The 24,983-nt window shown below is 43.2% G+C and overlaps 1 protein-coding gene across 4 annotated transcripts in view; it reads right to left on the bottom strand.

The window, feature by feature from the left end:
• The window catches only part of LOC139542075 (protein kinase C zeta type-like), a 140,952-nt gene that overhangs the window by 67,653 nt on the left and 48,316 nt on the right, over positions 1-24,983 (bottom strand). The window contains exon 1 of one of the 4 annotated variants that reach the window (XM_071347091.1): positions 11,526-11,682. The exons of the other annotated variants lie outside the window; for them this stretch is intronic. Coding sequence (XP_071203192.1) covers positions 11,526-11,592 — 67 coding nt within the window. The 5' untranslated portion in view covers positions 11,593-11,682. Of the gene's footprint in view, positions 1-11,525; positions 11,683-24,983 lie in introns of those variants that run through there. 4 annotated transcript variants of the gene reach the window in all.

Raw genomic sequence — 24,983 nt, 5'->3', positions numbered from 1 at the left:
TACACCATCCAAAGTGTAATTAATAACTTCACCATGCTCAAAGGGACATTCAACGTCTGCTTTTTTTTTTTAAACGATCTACCAATACGTACCCTTCTTTGCGAGGCATTGGAAAACATCCCTGGTCTTTGTGATTGAATCTGTGTTTGAAATTCACTGCTCGACTGACGGACTTTACAGATAATTGTATGTGTGGGGTACAGAGATAACGTAGGCTTTCAAAAATATGTTAAACACTATTATTGCATACAAAGTGAGTCCATGCAACTTATTGTGCGATTTGTTAAGCACATTTTTACTCCTGAACTTATATTGGCTTGCCATAACAAACGGGTAAAATATTTAATGACTCAAGACATTTCAGCTTTTTATTTTTAACTAATTTGTAAAATTTTCAAAAAACAGAATTCCACTTTGACATTATGGGGCCATTGTGTAGTGTGTAGGCCAGTGACAGAAATCTCAATTTAATCCATTTTAAATTCAGGCTGTAACACAACACAATGTAGAAAAAGTCAAGGGGTGTGAATACTTTCTGAAGGCACTGTATATAGTGCACTACTTTTGACCAGGGTCCATAAAATGAATAGTGTACCATTTTGGACACAACCAGGGCCTTTCTTCCAGATGTACTGTTTGGATGCTGTCTGTTGTGAATAGTTGTACTCAGCCAAACAGACCTTGTCATCTCAATGAATGTCTCTGATTACATCTCCTCTGATCAATGGCAGCGGGTTCTCGGTGCAATAATGTGGAGGCACACATTGCTAACGAGGTATTTTCTCAACATCTGTCCTGTGTGTATAAAGACGGGGCAGACACGCCATGCCAGACGGAGACAAAGAAATAGATCACTCTTTTTAGCGACACTCCTCTTCAGATTCTCTGTCTAATCCTGTTATAACTCCAGGCACCCAAAGGGAATGCACCAAATCTGCCACAAATCAACAAGCTCGCTGTGTTTCCATAGATACTCGGTCTTCCCTCTTTTCCTTCATCCACATCAGTAGAATGGGGGGGGGGGGGGGGGGGGGTGGACGAGACAACATGCCACTGTGGAGAAGCAAAAATGAGCCAACGCGTGTGGGCGTCGGCGAGTGAACTACCTGCCACATTACAGGTGGGCGGCAGCCACATGTCTGATGCTAGCAGTTTGGCTGACTCAGGTCCTCTGACTCAGCTTGATATGGGCATAAGATCCCCCTCCAATCTCTCTCTATCCTGCTCTCTTTTTCTGTCACACTCTTTCTGGTAAACTGCAGTAGGCCTACTTGACTCTATGTGAGTCTCATGATGCAATTCCATAAAATGTGTTGTTACAATCTGTTGAAGAGTAGATGAGGGATGCAGGTGGTAAAGGAATTTGGTCCCATATTCCTAGCACGCAATGACTACATCAAGCTTGTGACTCTACAAACTTGTTGGATGCATTTTCAGTTCATTTTGGTTGTGTTTCAAATTATAGTAGAAATGAAATGGTAAATAATCTATTGTGTCATTTTCACTGGCGTAGCACCCCCCACACCCCCGCAGCCAACAAGCTTTTGGGGGCGGTGGTCCCCCCCAGAGATTGGGCCCCCCGGATAGCATATAAACATGTCTTTTTTGTTTAAATTTATGACAGGAAATTATAACTTTTTCTTTCAGCCTCATGGGAGTCACATGCTTGATGTAATCATTGCGTGCTAGGAATATGGGACCAAATACTAAACTTTTGACTACTTATTTATAAGAATATTTAGGAGTGTCAATCATTTTGACCCCTATTTATTTTGGAGAAAAAAATTGTATTAGTATAAAAAAATATATTTTCCCTTTTTTTTTTGCATACATTATAGCTCAGTATTTGAATTATTCATTTTACACAGTCATTATTGCTCATCTTTATGAAGGGTGTCAATAATTTCGGACCCCACTGTATATTCAAGCATGTATGTTTTTCCCACATCAGCAAAACAGAAGCCATGACACTGCACAATAGGGAGCAGTTACTAGTATGTACAGTGCCTTCAGAAAGTATTCTTACCATTTGACTTATTCCCCCCCAAAAATTGTGTTACAGTGTGAATTTAAAATTGATTAAAATGTATACTTTTTCTCACCCATCTACACACAATACCCCCAAAATGACAAAGTGAAAACGTTTAGGCAGTTTTGCAAATGTATTGAAAATGAAATACAGAAATATTGCATTTACTTATAATAAGTATTCAACCCCCTGAGTCAATACATGTTAGAATCACCTTTGGCAGCGATTACAGCTGTGAGTCTTTCTAAGTAAGTCTCGACGAGCTTTCCACACCTGGATTGTGCAACATTAGTCCATTATTCTTAAAAAAATTATTCAAGCTCTGTCAAATTGGTTGTTGATCATAGGTGCATTTTGCTAATCATTTCATTAATTTCAACTGTCCCTCAGTTTTTTTGAAGACTTAGAAATACAGTCCCTTTAGTCAAATGGACTCCCAAACAAGGACGGTGCGTCTGTGTGTGTGAGCACGAAGTTACCCAGTCAAATCTAATGTGATACAGCCTTACAACCAGCCTGCTGGAGTGACAGTACTCCTGACCTCGCACCGCCTTAGGGGCTTGTATCAACAGTAACACTTGTCTAAAGGATGAGGGTGGACGGTGTGAACACAACAAACAAGACTCGAGTCACAGAGAGTGTCGCTGGTGCCGGCTAACATTACACCGCGCCTATAGCATTAAGCAGGTAAACTAGGAAGTTCATGAGTTTGTTATGGCTGTCAGAAAGGTTCACTACTGCATATTCTGCATATGGTGTCCTGTATGCACGAGGACATGGCTAAATAGGAGCTACATATGGGGCATCGGGTAGGTTTTTTACCTGCTACATCGGATGTGTAACTTTTTGCCGGCATGAGCAGAGTCACCCTATTGCCGTCCAGCGGGGCTGTGCGGTAAAATCTTGAAAATAGTGGAGCCAGGGGGTGCTTTTGCTCAGATTTCATTTAAATGAATAAGAGCATCTCAGTCTGCAAACGTTATGCGTCTAGCGTAGCAGGCCAGTAAGAAGGCGTCTGTATGCAGAGGGTGTCCCGGTGATGAGACAGCAGAGGAGCAGGGTGATGTAAATTGTCATTGTCGATCATTAGTGAGGTCATTTCTGATCATTCTTCGGCAATGTCAGAAAGAATAGAATGCCTGAGTCATTCGATAGTACCATTATTAGGGATACAATTATATTGTCTTGCTTACTGACTTTAAGTGGGCTTATTAGTGGGCCTGCCGGATTCTGTCTCGACCACAATTGTTTTCTGAATGTTGATTATCTTTTCATCTTTGCTGTGGCAAAGGAAATTCAATTACATTAGCCACAGTTAGCTAGCCACGCTAGTCAATAAAAAAAGGTTATTGTTTATCATCTCTGAGACCTATTTCCTCGCCTGCCCCGTGAAAAAAGTTGAGAGGAGACCACCACACACACACCCACACACTTCCTCTGGGCTAACAGACATGTTCTGCTGAGACACAGACAGACTAGCGTTGCATCTCCCCATTTTTAACAGACGAGTGAGGAAGATGTGCAAGGAGAGAGATCGGGAAGAGAGGAGAGAAACAGAGCGAGAGAGAGAGAGAGAAAGAGAGAGCGTTGATGTAGTAGAGAAAAAAACAGAGATAAGCCAGACAAGTAAAAAAGTACTGCACCTGCACAAGTGTATGGCAGTGGGAAGAATCCAGCCATGTTGTAAGAGTTGTTATACCCAGGCCATGCAGGTCTAAAGGTGTTCATATGCTCCACTAAAGTAGGAGAGGACAAAGCAGGCAGCTGCTCTCTAGAGGTGGTGGCAGTTGTTCCAGTGGCTCGAGGACAGGACATATACAGGGGCTAGACTCACTTCCAGACATTGTTCCTGATCCCACTAGCAGGAAGATGATAAACTCTACCAACACCCACCCTCCCTCCCTCAAGTCCCCTTCAAAGAGTGCACTCAAAGATGTTGGGGCTTTCCACATGTGGGTCACTTACAAAAACAGTATAATTAAAGAAATTATAGTTGCCTTTTTGAATAGCAGCCAATAAAAACTAAAAAAGGAATTATAGGCAACTAGCTAGTACCTCACAATAAAATGCAATCCGTTCTTAAAGCATTTCAGAATCAGCAGAATCTGCATTTTTTAGATGCAGGCAGTTTATTTGAAAAGGTCAAAGGTATAATTGAACCCCCTATGAATTTACCTGACACCCCTGTGCACTCCTTCGCCAGGTTCTCCTTTTCATCCTTCTCTGTTTCAGAAGTGTGTAAAGCCCTGAAAGAAATTGATGGGGAAAAATCCCCTGGCCCTGATGAACTAGACCCCCGTTTCCTACAACTAGCTGCAGACATCATTGCTCCCCCCTTAACATGTATTTTTAACCTCACACTTGATGTTAAGGAAATCCCCAAGTTATGGAAATCTGATTTTGTACTGCCTCTCCTGAAAGGTGGAGATCCTTCGCTACTTAACAACTATCAACCCATATCAAAATTGTCTGTACTGTCAATTAGTAGGCAGCTAAAGGCCGACTTCCAAGAAAACAACATCTTAAATGGAATGCAATCAGGTTTTAGGTCTGGCCACAGCACTGTTTCAGCAACATTGAAGGTTTTAAATGACATCCATTGTGCTCTTGACAACAAGTTACATTGTGTGTCTGTCTTTATTGATTTGTCGAAAGGCTTTTGACACCGCGGGCCATGCTGTGTTAGGGCAAAGGTTAAAATGTTGTGGAATTACTGGTCATACTCTAGATTGGTTTATAAATTACCTATCAAATCGTACACAATGTGTATTGGCGGATGGTTGTAAATCTGAGTCCATAGAGGTGTGCCCAGGTCTTCCACAAGGTTCTATTTTGGGCCCACTGTTGTTCATTTTGTATATCAACAACATTGGGGATCTTACTGAAACAGCGGATGTTCATTTTTATGCAGATGATACTGTTCTTTATTCAAGTGGTAGTAGTTTATCTTTAGCTTTTGAAAATCCCCAAAGAGCATTTAACATCATACAACAGAATTTGTATGATTTAAAGCTGGTTCTAAATTTTTGGTAAAACAATATGCATGGTATTTTCAAATGACAGGCATGTTACTAATCATGTCATTGCTACATTGGCTGGATATAACTATACTATTACTGGCGGAATAGATTTTAGTGATGTTATATACAGTTGAAGTCGGAAGTTTACATACACTTAGGTTGCAGTCATTAAAACTTGTTTTTCGACCACTCCACAAATTTCTTGTTAACAAACTATAGTTTTGGCAAGTCGGTTAGGACATCTACTTTGTGCATGACACAAATAATTTTTCCAACAATTGTTTACAGACAGATCATTTCACTTATAATTCACTGTATCACATTTCCAGTGGGTCAGAAGTTTACATACACTAAGTTGACTGTGCCTTTAAACAGCTTGGAAAATTCCAGAAAATGATGTCATGGCTTTAGAAGCTTCTGAAAGGCTAATTGACATCGTTTGAGTCAATTGGAGATGTACCTGTGGATGTATTTCAAGGCCTTCCTTCAAACCTAGTGCCTCTGCTTGACATCATGGGAAAATAAAAATAAATCAGCCAAGACCTCAGGAAAAAAATGGTAGACCTCCACAAGTCTGTCTCCTAGAGATGAACGTACTTTGGTGCGAAAAGTGCAAATCAATCCCAGAACAACAGCAAAGGATCTTGTGAAGATGCTGTAGGAAACAGGTACAAAAGTATCTATATCCACAGTAAAACCAGTCCTATATCGACATAACCTGAAAGGCCGCTCAGCAAGGAAGAAGCCACTGCTCCAAAACCACCATAAAAAAGCCAGACTACGGTTTGCAACTGCACATGGGGACAAAGATTGTACTTTTTGGAGAAATGTCCTCTGGTCTGATGAAACAAAAACAGAACTGTTTGGCCATAATGACCATCGTTATGTTTGGAGGAAAAAGGTGGAGGCTTGCAAGCCGAAGAACACCATCCCAACCGTGAAGAACAGGGTTGGCAGCGGCATGTGGTGGTGGTGCTTTGCTGCAGGAGGGACTGGTGCACTTCAAAAAAAATAGATGGCCTCATGAGGAAAGAAAATTATGTGAATATATTGAAGCAACATCGCATATGGGTCTTCCAAATGGACAATGACCCCAAGCATACTTCCAAAGTTGTGGCAAAATGGCTTAAGGACAACAAAGTCAAGGTATTGGAGTGGCCATCATAAAGCCCTGACTTCAATCCTATAGAAAATTTGTTGGCAGAACTGAAAATGTGTGTGCGAGCAAGAAGGCCTACAAACCTGACTCAGTTACACCAGCTCTGTCAGGAGGAATGGGCCAAAATTCACCCAACTTATTGTGGGAAGCTTGTGGAAGGCTACCCAAAACATTTGACCCAAGTTAAACAATTTAAAGGCAATGCAACCAAATACTAATTGAGTGTATGTAAACTTCTGACCCACTGGGAATGTGTTGAAAGAACTAAAAGCTGAAATAAATCATTCTCTCTACTATTATTCTGACATTTCATATTCTTAAAATAAAGTGGTGATCCTAACTGACCTAAGACAATCAATTTTTACTAGGATTAAATGTCAGGAATTGTGAAAAACTGAGTTTAAATGTATTTGGCTAAGGTGTATGTAAACTTCCGACTTCAACTGTATATGCAGGCCTCAACCACTACCCTGAGAGCACTTGATTCAGTATATAATGCGGCCCTCAGGTTCATTACAAATCAAAAACGTCTAACACATCATTGTGATCTCTACAGCGCTGTTGGCTGGTCGTCATTGACCTTGCGTAGGCTTAAACACTGGTATACACTGATTTATAAGGCCATATTGAGTAAAATGCCATTTTATCTCTGTTCTTTTTTAGTCAGGTCGGTAAATAAATATCAATTAAGGTCCCATTCTCATTTGCTTCTAACAGTACCAAAAATTAGAACAGGTCATGGTAGAAATAGTTTTAGTTACTTAGCACCGTGGTCCTGGAATTCTGTCCTGAACATTTAAAAATGTGATGATCTAGTTTCGTTGGTGGAGTTTAAACACTTGATCAACGTATATATCATAGAAGAGTGTAATTGTCTTAAGGACAGCTGTTTTTAGTCAAGTATGTGTACTGTATGTGTGTTTATAGTTCTGTTTAATGTTGTGTTAGTGTATGTAAGTTGTTTTGTCTGAAACGTTGTTCCTCCTGCTGCTATTGGACCAGGTCTCTCTTGGAAAAGAGAAGTTATCTCAATGAGAAAAACCTGTATAAAAAAGGTCAAATAAATTAAAAAATAAATAAAGTAGACAGACTACACAGCACGCTACAGAATGAACATTTCAACGAGTGCCCAGCCCATATACAGTACAGCCCATACTTATAAACTGGGGACTGTCCCCATTTGAACATCTTCATGGGAGACATCAGAGATATTATATGCCATGTAGAGATAGAGAATATATGTAGTGTATCCAATAGCCCCAAAGCCACTCAGATACATTTAGCCCTCCATGTTATAGCGTGACAAAGTATGTTCTTAATTTAACGGTCGTTTAATTCATTTCAACTTAACTCTCTGTGTGGAAGATAACAGAAGTAGAAGTTAGCAGTAAACTTTGAAAAGAAATCGTCTTTCAGGGCTGTGGCGATTGTCAGCATGTCCAAAGGGGACAGTGAGTGGGAAATCCTGAACTGCAGTCAACACACTGCTATGAGCCAATGAGTCAGCAGCTCTAAGATGCTGTTGCTAAGACGACACCATGGTAATGGAATTCCGTCTATCTGTCCCAACACACCATATGGATCCACTCAAAAGAAGTACTATACAAATTAAGTTTGTGATAGTATCATAGCCTGGTCCCAGAACTGTTTATGCCTACTCATTTTGACTCAATGTCACACCAAACATGTTTGGCATGACAATTCCATAAGGAGTTGGCAAGAGAGCAAAAACAGACTGGTACCCATTCTAATAGAATCAGCAGCTTTAGCAACCCAAACCATTATTTTATGCCGTGACTATGGCTTCACTGGCAGATGATATATTACAAATCAAATCACATTTTATTTGTCACATGCGCCGAAAACAACAGGTGGAGACCTTACCGTGAAATGCTTACTTCCAAGTCCTTAACCAACAATGCAGTTCAAGAAATAGAGTTAAGAAAATATTTACTAAATCAACTAAAAAGGACACTGAAATGGCATGTTGCAGGGTGTGCTGTACGAGAAAAAAAAAATACATTGCGATACAGTGGACACATACTATAATAGCTGCATCCCATTACAAGGGTTGTATTCATTAGGGCACACTCTAGCAACACGTTTTGCAATGAAAAATGTAAACAATCATTTCTTTTTGGACAAGTTCAGGTCGCACCCTCCCTCTTTCAATCCATTTTCTTCCGTTTGATGCCTAATGGTGAATGTGAACTACCATGACACCCCCGTACACTCATCATCAAAATGCCATCCTCGATCTCCACTTCCTTTGATGAAGGGAATCTAAGGGCTCCTGCTCTGCAGGCTTGAAGGTATGTCTTTGATTTAAAACGTTTTCGATAACTTATTTTCTATTCCCCTTACCACACACTCTCTCGTGCTCTTTCCCTCCATTTTATCGTCCAATCTCTCGTCATTATACTTTCCATCCATTCTTTCTCTCTCCATCTATCGTCCTCGCTTTCCCTCTGTCTCTCCAATTCCGCAACAACATGTGACACCAGTTCCCAATTATCTGGGTGCCTTTGTCTTGCCTTACAGGGGGTGCTGCTGCGGCGTCTTATGTAATAATGACTGTCCTGGATTAAGCTAGCCCTGCTACTAGTCATCATTGACACTCTGCCTTACGAGTGTAGAGGGGTGTGTTATCACCACCACTGTAACGGTTTCTGTTTCACAACCTCACCACTTAGCCCCCATCCGTCAGGCCAGGCAGCTAAATGCCACTTACTGTATTTACCAGACCCTCTTCTTTCTCTCTTAAAAAAAAAAAAAAAAGGAGAGGCAGTCTCACTCCTGATATATTTTTTGCTTTATCTTGGCCAGGTCGCAATTGTAAATGAGAACTTGTTTTCAACTTGCCTACCTGGTTAAATAAAGGTGAAATAAAATAAATATATTTTTGGTTTATTGGATAGAATATTGAGAGAAAAGAAAGGTAGAGAGTGCGCTGAAATAGCAGTGGATCTCGTGGTTCGAACCCATGCTGCAGCGTCATTTCTTTTCATTGGCAGCGACTTAGACCACCCCAGGCTACAGACCCTCTTCTATATGTAGAAAGAACACATTAACATGTAGTGTGCAGACATACAGTAATCAGTGTTGGGGAAGCTACTCTTAAAATATAGTTTGCCAAGCTACCAATTACTTTACACTGGAAGAAGCTAAGCTACACTAAAGCTACCCAAAGGAAAAATAATTTGAAAAATGATCATATGTACATCTGAAATGACTACAAATTGCAATGGCAATTGGGGTCATATGTTAACAGAATGTGTAATTTAGCCTATTAAACACAAAAACAATTGTTTTAAGTGAGAATTAGGCAGGTGTGATGCCGAAAATAAAGAAAAGGATTCCCTACTTTACCCAGATTTTATTTGCGCTAAAACAGTAGTGTGTAGTTCCAGTAGTAAGCTGCATGGCAAAAAGGTCATTAACTACTGAAAACACTACCTAGATTTGAATTTAGTTCAACTACCACCAAGCTACTGCAAAATGGAGTTAAACTACTAGCTGGGCTACATGTAGTTCACTACTCCCCAACACTGATAGTAATATGTGTGTGTTCTAACATGAACTCATACAATGCATCTGTTTATTTTCCTGCCCTAAGAATAGGCTCTCACTAAGATAAGGATAAAGATAGACATGAATCTAGACATAGATCTGTACACAGAATACCATCTACAATCTAACTTCAAAAGTAACTCACCCAACATACACTAGCTACGTATACCTCTATAAAAAAAATAACACATACAACCATCCCTTTTACCCCAAACCACTCGGTCACTCAGCCCCACCCCATGACATCCATGAAGCATGAGTCCCTGACCATCTTCCGAAAACATCTGAAACCCTACCTCTTCAAACAGCATCTTAAATAATAACCAGCACTTGCACTTAAACCCCCCCTTCTAGCTCTGACTCTACTGATAGCTACGATATTAAGGAAAATGTACTTTCTATCCCTGTGATATGTGGCTGTCCCACCTAGCCATCTGAAGATGAATGCACTAACTGTAAGTCGCTCTGGATAATAACGTCTGCTAAATAACGAAATAAAATAAGGACAGTAGAGGATGACACAAGACAGATAGACTGAGCTCAGCCAGATTGGTATCGTATCTTTTTGTCAGTGGAGATAGATGGCGACGTGGGGACTCTAAATAGGTTACACAGATTACCATCCCCAGTCTCTGTGGCCTAGAACACTACTGGGAGGCAGAGACTGTCAGGGCTGACAGAAAACAGTCCAGGAAATGTTCTTAGCAGCAGGAAATCGCCACCGCCTCCACTGGGCAAACGCTGATGAACTTCCAATTGTGGTTAATGTTTGGTCAACAACTGTTTATTTGTGGTTGTAATCTGGGATAAATTGAGAGAAACGGTATAACATGAAATAAATTGGACAAAGATGTCAGATGAACATCCAAACGTTGGTTGATATTTGGTTGAGGTCAACAACAACCGTGAATTCCACCGAACCGTGAAACCTTGAAACGCAATCATTGATTTGTGGTTGCAATCTGGGTTCAAATGAGAGAGAAACTGTCCGAGTTTATGAATGATTTGGGGAAATTCAACAAACTAGTCACATTGGTGCAATGTCATTATGATGATAAAGTTGAATATTGTAGATCATAGGCTGCAAACCTCCAAACAATATTGGAGCCACTTTAGAGTCAGTAAGGCTAATAATGTCATTTTTAAAGGAACAACTATACTGGCATTACCTTGCAGTCCAATATGCATGACCCTAGGAACAAACTCAACACGCAAGAGTATTTAGCAGCTCTAGCGAGAAAATGGAAGTCAAAAACTGTTTGTAATTAACAACTAGACTAGAGTATAGAGAACATTTTCTTCTAAGACATGCTGAATATTTATTCTCCGACACATCAAATCTTAAACTATTTGAAACAAGTACTATGTTGTGAGGGGTCCATACAGAGGCTCCAATCTTCAACGCGTACACGGGTACGGACACACACACTCTCTTGCTCTCTCTTTCTGTATCTAAAAAGCTCACACATCACACACCCCGCCGTACAAAAAAACACTATCCCCATGTACAAACATACACACATGCCAGCCATCACACATACACAGGCTCACATGCACCCTGCATATATCTGTCTGTTTCACGCAGTAGTGAGTTACAGTATCCTTCAGCTCCGGGTAGAAGTTGCCCGTTGGCACAGATCTACGATCAGCTTATCGTCCCCAAATCCTATTGTTAACCATAAGGAGAAGGACATGAAAAACTGATGTTAGATCAGTGTCTAGGGGGGCAACTCCATCCTTCTCCTACCTTTCACTCGCAGGTAGAAAAGGAGTGTTAGCAGCATCCCTCCTTTCTCTGACGGCAGCAGTATCATCCGCTCCCTCTCTTTACATCCCGGCTTTCCTCTCCTCCTCCTATTCCTCCTCCTCTTTCTTCCTCCGACACCGTTCTCCTCCTGTCTCTCTCTCTCTCCCCACTCCCTCCTCCCCCGTTCCCCACGAGGTTGCTTCTCAGCAGCAGTCTTTCTCTCTCTCTCTCGCTCACAGACATACACCCCACCAGCTGCCCCCTCCGCCGTCCAGGCATAGCCAATAGTAACCCAGTACATTCCTACTCCCTAGTCTTTGGATACGGAGTCTAAAATGTAATACAGTATAAAACAGTTCCCACCAGAGTGCAGTTACAAAACTCACCCACATGATGGCAGAGCTAGCTGTGGGTTTGACACCATCATTTGCACTGAATACATTTCCACCTTTAAATTGAAACATCAGTTTCTATTTTTAGACTAGATGCTGAAGCTCAGAAGAGAGTGGAGGAGGTGGATGAGAGCGGAGGAGGTGGAGGAGGTGGAGGAGAGTGGAGGAGAGTGGAGAGCGGAGGAGGCGGAGGAGAGTGGAGGAGGCAGAGGAGAGTGAAAGTGGTGGAGGAGAGCGGAGGAGGTGGAGGAGGAGAGCGGAGGAGAGCAGAGGAGAGCGGAGGAGGAGAGCGGAGGAGATCAGAGGAGAGCGGAGGAGAGTGTAGGAGGTGGAGGAGAGCGTAAGTGGCGGAGGAGGTGGAGGAGGAGAGCGGAGGAGAGCAGAAGAGAGCGGAGGAGGAGAGCGGAGGAGAGCGTAGGAGAGCATAGGAGGTGGAGGAGGAGGCGGAGGAGGTGGAGAGCGGAAGAGGAGAGCGGAGAGCGGAGGAGGAGAGCAGAGGAGAGCAGAGGTGGAGGAGGTGGAGGAGGAGGAGAGAGGAGGAGGAGAGCGGAGGAGAGTGGAGCAGCCTTAAGCTTATGGTGTTCATGTCCTGTGTGGTGGCGCTATTGTTCTGCACCTAGAGGCTATGGTTGTGCACTAATTTATACCTACTACACACACTCACATATTGTTACATACAGTATATGGAAGGATTTCAAAGTTATGACATTATTCCCACGCACCTGCAATGAATTAACTCAGATGTGCGAGCGCTTTTTTGAATATATGGAAAAATTAAAACAAGCATAACACACACAATTGTAAAAAGTTCACGCCTTGCATGAGGAGCTAATGAAACACCATAAATTCCACCTTTGGCACCATAAAACCCTTCTTCTGGGCGGCTGCATGCTGCTGCCAGTAACAGTATCTACCAGCCAAGTATTTTTTTTTTTGTATGCCAAGTAACAGTGAACCAGCTAATAATGTTGCAACAATGGGGAGGGTGTGCAAGCATTTTCCACATTCCTTCATACATTGTTTATTGCCGTCTCCCTGTCCGGTACCACAGGCTTTATCAGAGCAGGGCAGGGGTGGATTGGAACCAGAAATCCGCTCCTTGGGCATTTCTAACAAATTAGACAATTATTATCCTCAAGGCCCCCACACCGGCCCATTTTTCCCCCTTGAGACCACCCTTACTAGACAAATAATCAGACAGGCCAACTGGGCTAAAGATGGACTAGCCCATCTGGCATTTGCCAAACTTGCCCTATGTCCAGTCTGTCTCTGGAGCAGCACTAAGGCACGTTACTTTATCAGCCTACCACTGAAGGAGACCTCACTACCACAGCCCTACACAAACACAGACACCTATCTGAATCTGGCCTTCACACCTTCTACATGAGCAAAGTGGAACCAATGGTGATGCTTTTGGTGATATAACAAGAATGAACAGTGGAAGACATAGGAGTGCAATGCACTGCACCCAGTCTTGCGTTTTGGGCCATGACAGTTTGAGGCTTTTATTTGGGGAGGTAAATCTGATCCTAGATCTGCAGATAAGAAGCTAAGACCAGATCGGCAGTTGAGACAAACAACGCCATTTTGTGATGTTCTAAACATGCTCTAAACATCAAGAACCCCCACGTAGATCGCTGTTGTCATATTATGTAGGAGTTGAACATTGCTAGCTCTCAATCCTGTTTTTTTTTTTTAAAGAGACAGAGAGAAGAGACGTAGAGACAGATAAATTAACAGAAAGAGGGACAGAAAAAAATAGGGAGCGGGTTAAAAAGAGGCAATCATCACATCCCCCCAGCTTTACAATCCCCTGCCCACTGGAGATGTAGCCTAGCCCTAGCTATTGTTGCTGTTGAGCGTATGCTAACTAAGTGGTTCCCCAGTGGGGGCATTAACCAGTGGGCGAGCCAGGCCTTTGTGGATTAGCTGCGCTGAACAGATGTGCCTCGCGGGCTAGCACCATTCACCAGAGGTCCAATCTGAGGGAGAAACACGAAATTCAGCGACCGCCTGGTCTGAACCACTTCAAATCCTGTCCCATCAGCTCCGAACAAGGTCAGCCCAGGCCTCATCCACAACATATGGGTCAGATACATAATTGAAGACAGAAAACGATACTAACGATAGTGGTGTGTGAAGTGAATTGCAGTCAGGCCAGATACGGCTATGAGGGTGAGACAAAATGAGGGCAGGCGATAGGTTGTTTTTTCCTGGGTTGTTTTCTGGGTTATGGCCGTTCAACACGTTCCACTGATACCCAGCTTAGCGTTTCCCCTAGGCACCACCAGAGCTGAAGTCTGGCAAGCATCCCAGCAGAAGTCTGCGACAGGGCCTGAGCTATTTTTATGCCTGTCGGTTTTCTCTCTCTGTGTGTGTGTCTTGCACCTATGTGTCTCTTTTCCTTCCTTCCTCCCGCTCCTCCTCTTCCCTGTTTCTTTCTCTGTCCCCTCTCTCACTGTCATTTTTTGGGGGAGTAAAAATCACAATCTCACTTTTCATTATTGCATCAGCAAATCGACAGACTCCATAATCTCTGCCTCCGAGGCTTCAGAGGACATTGGAGCAGATTGGAGCAGATGTGAGGAGAGAGAGAAGGCTTATACTGTACTGTAGATTAAGCTGAAACGATAATCTCTGCCATGACAGAACACAGCAGGGCATTTCTCACACTCTGCACTTGACCTCTGCTCGGCTGGGTTCTATTCATTATGAACATCGTAGCAAAAAAAAGAATTGTCAAGGAAAAACGTAAACAAGCGTTTCTTATTGGATAAGTTTAGTTACTCCATCCCTGTTCCGGTACGTTTTCTTCCATTTAGTTCCTAATGAATACAACCCTCTCTCTGACCCAGAATGTGTCGACTCCCCACCAACCAGCCATATCTCCCAGCCAAATCCCCTTCCTCCCTCCCTTCCTAAATCTTGCACACTTCTTCAAATTATAGTGATGGATCGACTGGGTGAGGGAAAGATAAAAAATCTGCCAACCTGCAAGTCTTCCTCAGCCAGTTAGTTTATTGCCCTCCTAAATCGCATCCTCCCAGCAGTCAAAATATCCACACTAAAGGTCCCACCGAAAACTGTTTACCACACTGCACAATGACAACATCACAGAGATAAATGAATATAGGAGTGGAAAAATAAAAATAAAAAAGGAGAGGTGTGTATAAGAAAATTTGAGTTAGCTATACAGATGGTTCGGGTTCAGCCAAACACAGGACTACAGTATCTGAGTCCTTCTACAGTGGCAAGTAGGACACCATCCTACCATTACCAGAGTATCTGAGACATGGGAGTATTTTCTTTTCACTAACAAGACTGATGCTAGGACTTGAGAGAGGCAGATGCTAATGCTATGGGCTATGCTACGCTAACAAAGAACTCTTACAGAGCTTAACGACCAAAAGGATTTTGCTAATAAAGTTAGCATACACTTAAGGACTGTACAGACAACAGACAGGCACTCATATATTTACGCAGTAACTGAGTCCTCCTACAATGACAAGTAGGCTATCATCTTACCATTATAGCAGTATCTGACAGTTGAATTTAATCAATCATCCGATCAGGTCTATCTAGGCTCAGAGAGGGAGAGAGAAAAACAGAGTCATTCTCATTAGAAGGTAATGATGTAGGGGCGAGCGCTGCAGGCCTATACACGGCATTACATAATGAATGGACATGCTGAGGCACAAAACAAGGTACATGGGAGAGAGATGGATGGCTAGGCAGTTAAAGTGCATGGGAAAATGACTCAGAGAACGACCTTCCCTCCCAGAGCTTTGTGCTAAACGCAGAGAGCAGCGTTGCATCATCGAGTGAGCTAGCGGTGCGCATGGTGTTAGCATTTAGCATCACAATTAGCATGGTGTGGTAAACGATTTGGCGGCAGGTCAAAAAGAACAAGTGACACAATGTGTGATACAGGGTCAGACAGCTCACGTGTAATGACATCACAACCAAGAGAGTAGCCATCTGAGCTTTTTCCATCATCAGATAGGAACGCTTCACACACGATGCTGCAACTATTGATTTATGGCCTTGTCCGTGCACGCACACACACCCACTGTGACACACTGACTCAGTCTCCGGGGGATGAGTTTCATCTGCAAGTCAGCTGAATCATCCAAGCTGTTATAGACTGGTGTCAGCAGCAGTCTGAGTGGCAGGGAACGAATGGGGAAAGTGTGTGTATGTGCACGTGTGTGTGTAGCGTGTGTCTGTGGCTGGACCTGGCCTGCAATGTGCAGGGCTACTGTGATGTGAATATGTATGTTAGGCATGTCTATGTAACCAATGTGAATATGACCTTGGTGAAATCGTATTCTCAAACAATACAGCAATCCTACTTTGATTGAGAGGTATATATTTTTACATTAATATATTCCTGAGTGGCGCAGTGGTCTAAGGCACTGCATCGCAGTGCTAGCTGTGCCACTAGAGATCCTGGTTCGAGTCCGGGCTCTGTCGCAGCCGGCCGCGACCGGGAGACCCATGGCGTGATGCACAATTGGCCCAGCGTCATCCTGGTTAGGGGAGGGTTTGGCCGGCAGGGATGTTCTTGTCCCATCGCGCTCTAGTGACTCATGTGGCGGGTCGGGGCGCAATACACGCTGACATGGTCGCCAGGTGTACGATGGTTCCTCTGACACATTGGTGCGGCTGGCTTCCACGTTAAGCAGGCAGTGCGGCTTGGCTGGGTTGTGTTTTACGGAGTACGCACGGCTCTTGACCTTCGCCTCTCCCGAGTCCGTACGGGAGTTGCAGCGATGAGACAATTGGATACCACGAAAAAGGGGGAAAAATAAAATGTTAAATTACCATTTTAAATTAGTATATATTAATTCAGATGAGTCACAGTTTTTCTAGATTTGTGTTTATGTATAAAAGATGGCAATAGTATGTGTTTGGCCACTGCATGGCCTGATCTCACATAGTTTTTCAGTGAAGACTGGTATATATGCTCACAAGGGTGTTTGGAGCTCTGTAACATAAACTATACATTACAATTAACTTGTTTGCAGGTACTAAAGTATAGGCTAGCCATAATGAAAGGCTCACAGGTGTGGAAAAATAGATATCCCTTTGGTAACGTCCCTGTCCCTACTTGCGTCTATTCTATTCAACTGTATTTTTTTACGTCTATGCAACACTTCACACACTCCAATGTGGATATTTGTGTTTCTTGACTAATTTCTCTTTCATTGCCAGGTAAAACATGATAGCTCAGGACATAATGTGAAGGATGTTTCCAGAATGTCAAAGTATTTTTCTATTTTAACTATTTAACCTTTATTTAACTTGGCAAGTCAGTTGAGAACAAATTCTGATTTACAATGACGGCCTACATTTGCACACACTGTACATAGATTTTTCTTTTCTATTGTGTTTTTGACTGTACGTTTGTTTATGTGTAACTCTGTGTTGTTGTTTTTGCACTGCTTTGCTTTATCTTGGCCCGGTCGCAGTTGTAAATGAAAACTTGTTCTCAACTGGCCATGGGGTTGCGTCACCCTATGGGACTCCCAATCACAGCCGGATGTGATGCAGCCTGGATTTGAACCAGGGACTGCAGTGACACCTCTTGCATTGAGATGCAGTGCCTTAGACCGCTGCGCCACTCAGTAGACCAAGTAAGACAAGCATGTTTTCAATTAAGAATCGTGTACTTGAGGTACTTTTTTATTTAACCAGGTAGGCCAGTTGAGAACAATTTCTCATTTACAACTGCGACCTGGCCAAGATAAAGCAAAGCAGTTCAAAAACAACAACACAGAGTTACACATAAACAAACGTACAGTCAATAACACAAAAGAAAAATAGAAAAATCTATGTACAGTGTGTGCAAATGTAGAAGAGTAGGGAGGTAGGCAATAAATAGGCCCTAGAGGCGAAAATAATTACACTTTAGCATTAACACTGGAGTGATAGATGTGCATATGATGATGTGCAAGTAGAGATACTGGGGTGCAAAAGAGCAAGAGGGTAAGTAATAATATGGGGATGAGGTAGTCGGGTGATCACTTGGAGTGATGTCAGATGTCAAAGAAAGAGTGGCATTGCCTCGGCAGATTTTACTTTCTTTCTTGTCACACGTGCGCACTTGCCTTCCACAAAGGGTAATTCTGGTCAGTATAAAAGAGCCCAGTGTACTAACGAGAGAACAATGGAGCTGCACTGTACCAGAGCTACTGACAGAGCTACTATCTAGGCTAACAGCTAGACTAACAAGGCTATCTATCAAATCAAATGTATTTATATAGCCCTTCTTACATCAGCTGATATCTCAAAGTGCTGTACAGAAACCGAGCCTAAAACCCCAAACAGCAAGCAATGCAATGTATCTCTCCTACTGCTGTACTGTCCCACTGACAGACCCACTGACAGCTAGGCTAACAGAGGTAATGGACTTGTGCTGTCCCACTGACAGAGCAACTGACAGCTAGGCTAACAGAGGTAATGGACTTGTGCTGTCCCACTGACAGACCTACTGACAGCTAGGCTAACAGAGGTAATGGACTTGTGCTGTCCCACTGACAGACCTACTGACAGCTAGGCTAACAGAGGTAATGGACTTGTGCTGTCCCACTGACAGACCTACTGACAGCTAGGCTAACAGAGGTAATGGACTTGTGCTGTCCCACTGACAGAGCAACTGCTAGGCTAACAGGGCTATTTCTATTATACCTTTATTTTACCTTTCATTTAGCAGGGGAGTCCCATTGAGACCAAGGTCTCTTTTACAAGGGAGCCCCGCATCTCACAAATACACAATTATTCTAACTTGACTACAGCTTCAGTCAGGCCTAAAGCTTGCCAGAAGGATTTACCGCCAAGATGGGACTGGGGACATGGTGTTTTCACCAACCGCCTAACATTATATGACTTGGGAGGAGTAGATGCTAATGCTATGCTATGCTAACAAAGCTACGCTAACAGAGCCATCTTTACCAACCAACAGGATTTTGCTAGTAAAGCTAGCATACACCTCAGGGCCTTTTCAGACAACGGACAGGGACAGAGACTGATACATATGCATACATGAACATCTTGCATCCATCTTTGTCTGTGCAGGCCCTAGACTAGATCTACTAACAACGATACCCAGGCAGACTCTGATCAATGCTACTAGTGCATCACAGTCTGCAGGACAGGGCAGGAGGAACCATTTCTACTTCTACTAAAAGGGTGTTGGACATGTGGGAGTGCTGCAGCACATTACCTCACACTACATGACTCATAATGATGTAAAATATACATCACGATATTATCTGTGTCTCTTCTTCCCTCCCCAATGTTGCTAACAGGCTAGATTGAATATTGCAATGTGAAATTGTAGGGAAAGTACACACTATTGTGCAGCACTGTACTGAATTGTTTAATTCAGCCTTTACCGTTTAGTAACATTGTTAGACAGTTATTGCCTAACCGGTGGAAAGTCACCACATCAAGTGAAATCACCATATCTAAACTGTGTAGAGTACACACATGACCTGGGCTCATATTCACAAAGCGTATCATAGTAGGAGTTTCCCATTTTAGATCGGAATGAATCAGATTACATGAACACAGAGGACCTGATCCTAGATCAGCAATCCTATTGCCTGGCCTCTCAAAAACATATTGGAGCTCTGGGTGTTTCTCTCCACTAGAGGGAGATCAGAAATAATAGGCGACCTTAAAACCACAACAGGGGTGGCCAACCCTTCTCCCAGAGAGCTACTGGCTGTGCAGGCTTTTGCTCAAAGCCTGATCCAACACACCTGATTCGACTAATCAGCTGCTCATCAGGACCTTGATTAGATGAATCGGTGGTGTCTGAGCAGGGCTGGGACAAAAGCCTGCACACTTATTGCTCTCATGGACGAGGGGATGGTCACCCCTGCCTTAAAAGTTCAACCTCTACCCCCAAGCCATAAGACTGCTGAACAATTAATCAAATGGCCACCTGGACTATTTGCATTGACCCCCCCCCCCCCCCACCCCCCCTTTGTTTTTACACTGCTGCTTCTCACTGTGTATTATCTATGCATAGTCACTTTACCCCTACCTACATGTACAAATTACCCCCGCACATTTGACTCGGTACCAGTAACCCCTGTATATAACCTCATTATTATTATTATTTTATTGTGTTACTTAGTTGTTGTTTTTTCACTTTAGTTTATTTAGTAAATATTTTCTTAACTCTATTTTCTTAAAACTGCATTGTAGGTTAAGGGCTTGTAAATAAGCATTTCACACTAAGGTGGACACCTGCTATATTTGGCGCATGTGACAAATACAATTTAATTTGAACACCGTAATATGACAACTAATGTTACTCAACTACAGTTATGAAACACAAAATGATAAATATTAGAATCCTAGCTTGTTTTTGCCAAGGGATCACAGCGAGGTTCTTCCGTATCATGGAAGTTGTCATAAATAACAAGGAAGTGGAACTTCTGTAATTTCTGGAGAAAAAAAACTGCTGAATCACAACAAGCCACATCAACTGATTAGCTCACTTTGTCACAGTGAGCTCAAATGAAATGTTTTATTTCTCCCTCCTTCTCCATGACATAATCCTGGCTAACGCTGAGTGGCCTTCACACAGCACACCCATTCGCTCACTGGTATACGCAGGGCACATAGCTTTCTGGTAGCATGTGATTGCAATGCTAATGCCCTCAGAGGCCTGGCACAAATGCAGTGCCTCATCAAAATGAACACTGGCTGATTTCCTTCTCTCTTTCTCTTGATTCCCTTTCTCTTTCAATCAATGTATTTCTCTATAGTCCATGCTATCTGGGATCCTTAGGACGTCCCAACCCCATTGAAGTTGACGTTTTAAATGGTTATGGCAAGGGTTAGGGTTATGGTAGGGGTTAAGGTTAGGGTTTAGGTTAGGGACGTCCCACGGATTCGGGTAGCACTAACCCTTTCTCTCTCTCTCTCGTCGGTCTCGCCCTGTGCGTCCACATTGGTAAGTAAGTCATCATTGGTACACTGGCTTCCAGGCTTTGACAGCAACTCCCGTTCTCTCATGCGTGAAGGGCCTACACCAATACACAGACACTCTCACTCTCTCTCGTTGAGGCTTAAGGATGGACCAATGAGCGAGACACCTCCACAGCACTTGGTCCCTCACACTTATTCCCTGGCTACAGCAGAAGCTCTTGGAATATCGCTTAAGCCCTAGGGTGGAGTCTGTCTAAGCAGAGAGAGAGAGAGATCGATAGAGGGAGAGTTAGAGAGAGGGCAAGAGAAGGTGAGTTATAGAGAGAGAGAGGGCTTTGACCAAAATAACATCCACCCCACCATATACCTCAGCTAACCTCTGATCTCAGGGCCTTCAGACAGACAGTGGAAGACCCAGCTAGGAGCGAAATGTCAAATGTCATGGCATGCTTTAGTCACAGCAGACGGTAGGCCTACATCAGCTAGCTACATCCTCAGAGCTATGATTGTCTTGCCACTATCATGACACAATATTTTTTTTATCAGACCAGAAAGAAAAACGTTTAACAAGCTATTATGTCTTCGTGAAATAAATGTGTCACAGGCTGTGGAATAAATCTCAGTCCCATGTTCCCCTATGGATATAAAAACACACTTAGACATAACCAACAGCCCTTCCCCCTTCTGATCTGCTTTGACCCCACTTTGTCACATGCCGGCAGCAGTGACAGCTAGGTCACACCAGTCAGCCAGTTCCACTGTGTCACCCATTAACCTGCACTCCCACCCAGCTACACTGCAGCCTATGAGTCAAATCACACAGACACGCCACTGAAGCTAAGCAGAGCTGGGTCTGTTTAGTGCTTGGATGGAAGACCAAAAAGGTTCATGGTAATGACTATGCCATGTATAGCTGGTGCGGGTCATACAGGATAGAATGTGAGGAGGGAGGAAAATCCCCCCACACACACACAAACACTATGTTAGAGGCTCCAGAGTTCATTGAGGCAACACTGAAGCCATTTGAAGCACGCAGAAGAGCTACAGTGGTCCAAACATTGCTGTAATACACCAGAAGCATGTATAAAGTGAGTCTCGTTTTTTCCCCTTCGCTGCAGTACCTTCAGACCCCTTGACCTTTCACACATTTTGTTAGGTTACAACCTTATTCCAAAATTGATTAAATTGTTTTTGTTCCTCATCAATCTACACACAATAACCCATAAGGACAATGCAAAAACAGGTTTTTGGAAATATTCAGACCCTTCACTTATTATTTTGTTGAAGCACCTTTGGCAACGATTAACACCTTTGAGTCTTCTTAGGTATGACGCTACAAGCTTGGCACACCTGTATTTGTGGAGTTTTTTCCCATTCTTCTCTGCAGATCCTCTCAAGCCCTGTCAGGTTGGATGGGGAGCGTTGGGTTCGGGTTCAAGTCCGGGCTCTGGCTGGGCCACTCAGAGACTTGTCCTAAAGCCACGCTTGCGTTGTCTTGGCTGTGTGCTTAGGTTCGTTGTCCTGTTGGAAGGTGAACCTTAGCCCCCAGTCTGAGGTCCTGAACGCTCTGGAGTAGGTTTTCATCAAGGATGTCTCCATTCATTTTTGCCTCTATCCTGACTAGTCTCCCAGTCCCTGCCTCTGAAAAACATCACCACAGCATGATGCTGCCATCACCATGCTTCACCGTAGAGATGGTGCCAGGTTTCCTCCAGACGTGACGCTTGGTATTCAGGCCAAATCTTGGTTTCATCAGACCAGAGAATCTTGTTTCTCATTGTCTGAGAGTCTTTAAGTTCCTTTTGGCAAGGAATGTGCCTTTTACTGAGGAGTGGCTTCAGTCTGGTCACTACCATAAAGGCCTGATTGGTGGAGTTCTGCAGAGATAGTTGTCCTTCTTGAAGGTTCTCCCATCACCTCTATGACCAAGGCCCTTCTCCCCTGGTTGATCTGTTTGGCCGGGCGGCCAGCTCTAGGAAGAGTCTTGGTGGTTCCAAACTTCTTCCATTTAAGAATGATGGAGGCCACTGTGTTCTTGGGTACTTTCAATGCTGCAGAAATGATTTGGTACCCTTCCCCAGATCTGTGCCTCGACACAATCCTGTCTCGGCGCTCTACGGGCAATTCCTTCGACCTCATGGCTTGGTTTTTGCTCTGACATGCACTGTCAACTGTGTGACCTTATATAGACAGGTGTGTGCCTTTCTAAATCATGTCCAATCAATTGAATTTCCCACAGGTGGACTCCAGTCAAGTTGTAGAAACATCTCAAGGATGATCAATGGAAACAGGATGCACCTGAGCTCAATTTCGAGTCTCATAGCAAAGGGTCTGAATACTTATGTAAATAAGGTATTTCTGTTTTAATTTGTTTGCTTTGTCGTTATGGGGTATTGTGTGTAGATTACTGAGGATTTTTTTTATTTAATCAATTTTAGAATAAGGCTGTAACGTAACAAAACGGGGAAAAAGTCAAGGGGTCTGAATACTTTCCGAAGGCACTGTATCTGTTCATATGAGACCTCCAGAGGAACTCAATGCTGAAGGAAGGTGATGTTATATAGGAACCAGTGGGGGAACTCTTTGCCCAGGTCGATTACCCAAATATAATGGCATTGTTACCAGTCCCCAAATTAATTCCAAAGTCAGAAGAGGTGACAGATCAACCTGCATCCAACTTAATCCTAAACTTTTCCCTTGCCCTGATTCCTAGACCCTTATTGTCATCCCCTCATACAACATATGTCACCATGTCGACACATTTAAAATGGAGAGCTATCAAGGTCATCACTAAACGGCCATGTTAGCGAGGACAATAGCAGCAATGTAGAAAATAATTGAAATCAGGGCTCGTGTTCATAAAGCGTGTCAGAGTAGGAGTGCTGAACTAGGATCAGGTCCTAATTGCGCATATAATATTATTCATTATGATCTGAAAGGATAAACTGATCCTGGATCAGCACTCCCACTCATATGCTTTATGAATACAGACCCAGGATTCCCCTTATTAAAAGTGTTCCTGACTGGTGCTGAGGAGGTCCAAGGCATCATTTACTGTAGAATGCTCTGCGCTATCACTCCTGTTGTAATAAAGGTTAATATCCACAGGCCTAATCGCATGTGATAAGGAGACAAAAGTGAGCTAAAGGCCAGGTACATGCAGTTAAAGGCTAGCTAGCACAGTCTGCTCTCTGACTAGGGTGTGTGGAAAGTGTGTGTGTGTGTGTGTGTGTGTGTGTGTGTGTGTGTGTGTGTGTGTGTGTGTGTGTGTGTGTGTGTGTGTGTGTGTGTGTGTGTGTGTGTGTGTGTGTGTGTGTGTGTGTGTGTGTGTGTGTGTGTGAGCACGTCTGCCTGCCTGCATGCACACAATCAGTCAGGTGTTGATCGGTGCTTGATGGTGCTTTACTGGATCCAAAGGGCAGGCCGCACCACTCTGCTCGCTCGTTTCAAGGAGCACTTTCCGAGACGAGGCCAAACTGGACTGTATTTTTCTCCTCTCACCCAGGGGTGTCCTGTCAAATTGACTAACCGTAACTAGATTACGAAAACCCATTGTAATGTCTGGGGTAGTTTCACAATATTGAATTCTCTCCAGAAATGGAGGCAAAGTTAGACGGCCTCACCATTACTTGCCAGAATGATACTCCAGGATTATTTCAGTGTGTGTGTGTGTGTGTGTGTGTGTGTGTGTGTGTGTGTGTGTGTGTGTGTGTGTGTGTGTGTGTGTGTGTGTGTGTGTGTGTGTGTGTGTGTGTGTGTGTGTGTGTGTGTGTGTGAATGTGTGAATGTGTCTGAACAGAGACAAGAGCACGGTAACCACATAATTCAAATAACACTGTGGCGTTTACAAACAATCAAGTGTGGTGAAATGCACTTTTGACTAGACACAAAAATCACAGATTGTCCCTTTAAGATGACAGAAACATCCTAATTAACGCATCAACACGACCGCCCACAGAGTTCTAACACCTGTGTGTGATTCTGTGGAAAAAAGAGCTTGAGGGACACTGCTGCATTAGCATTTAGGCTAAATATAATTTACATTTATCTCCTCTACATCTATCTCCTGTGGATGGCTATGACTCAGGGGGTGGAAATCTGCCCTGTGAAGCGACGCGAA

This window comes from Salvelinus alpinus, chromosome 17 (assembly GCF_045679555.1).
Source record: "Salvelinus alpinus chromosome 17, SLU_Salpinus.1, whole genome shotgun sequence".
In the NCBI taxonomy this organism is placed as follows: domain Eukaryota; kingdom Metazoa; phylum Chordata; class Actinopteri; order Salmoniformes; family Salmonidae; genus Salvelinus; species Salvelinus alpinus.
The sequence above is the reverse complement of the archived record's forward strand: the minus strand, read 5'-3'. Positions and strand labels throughout refer to the sequence as shown.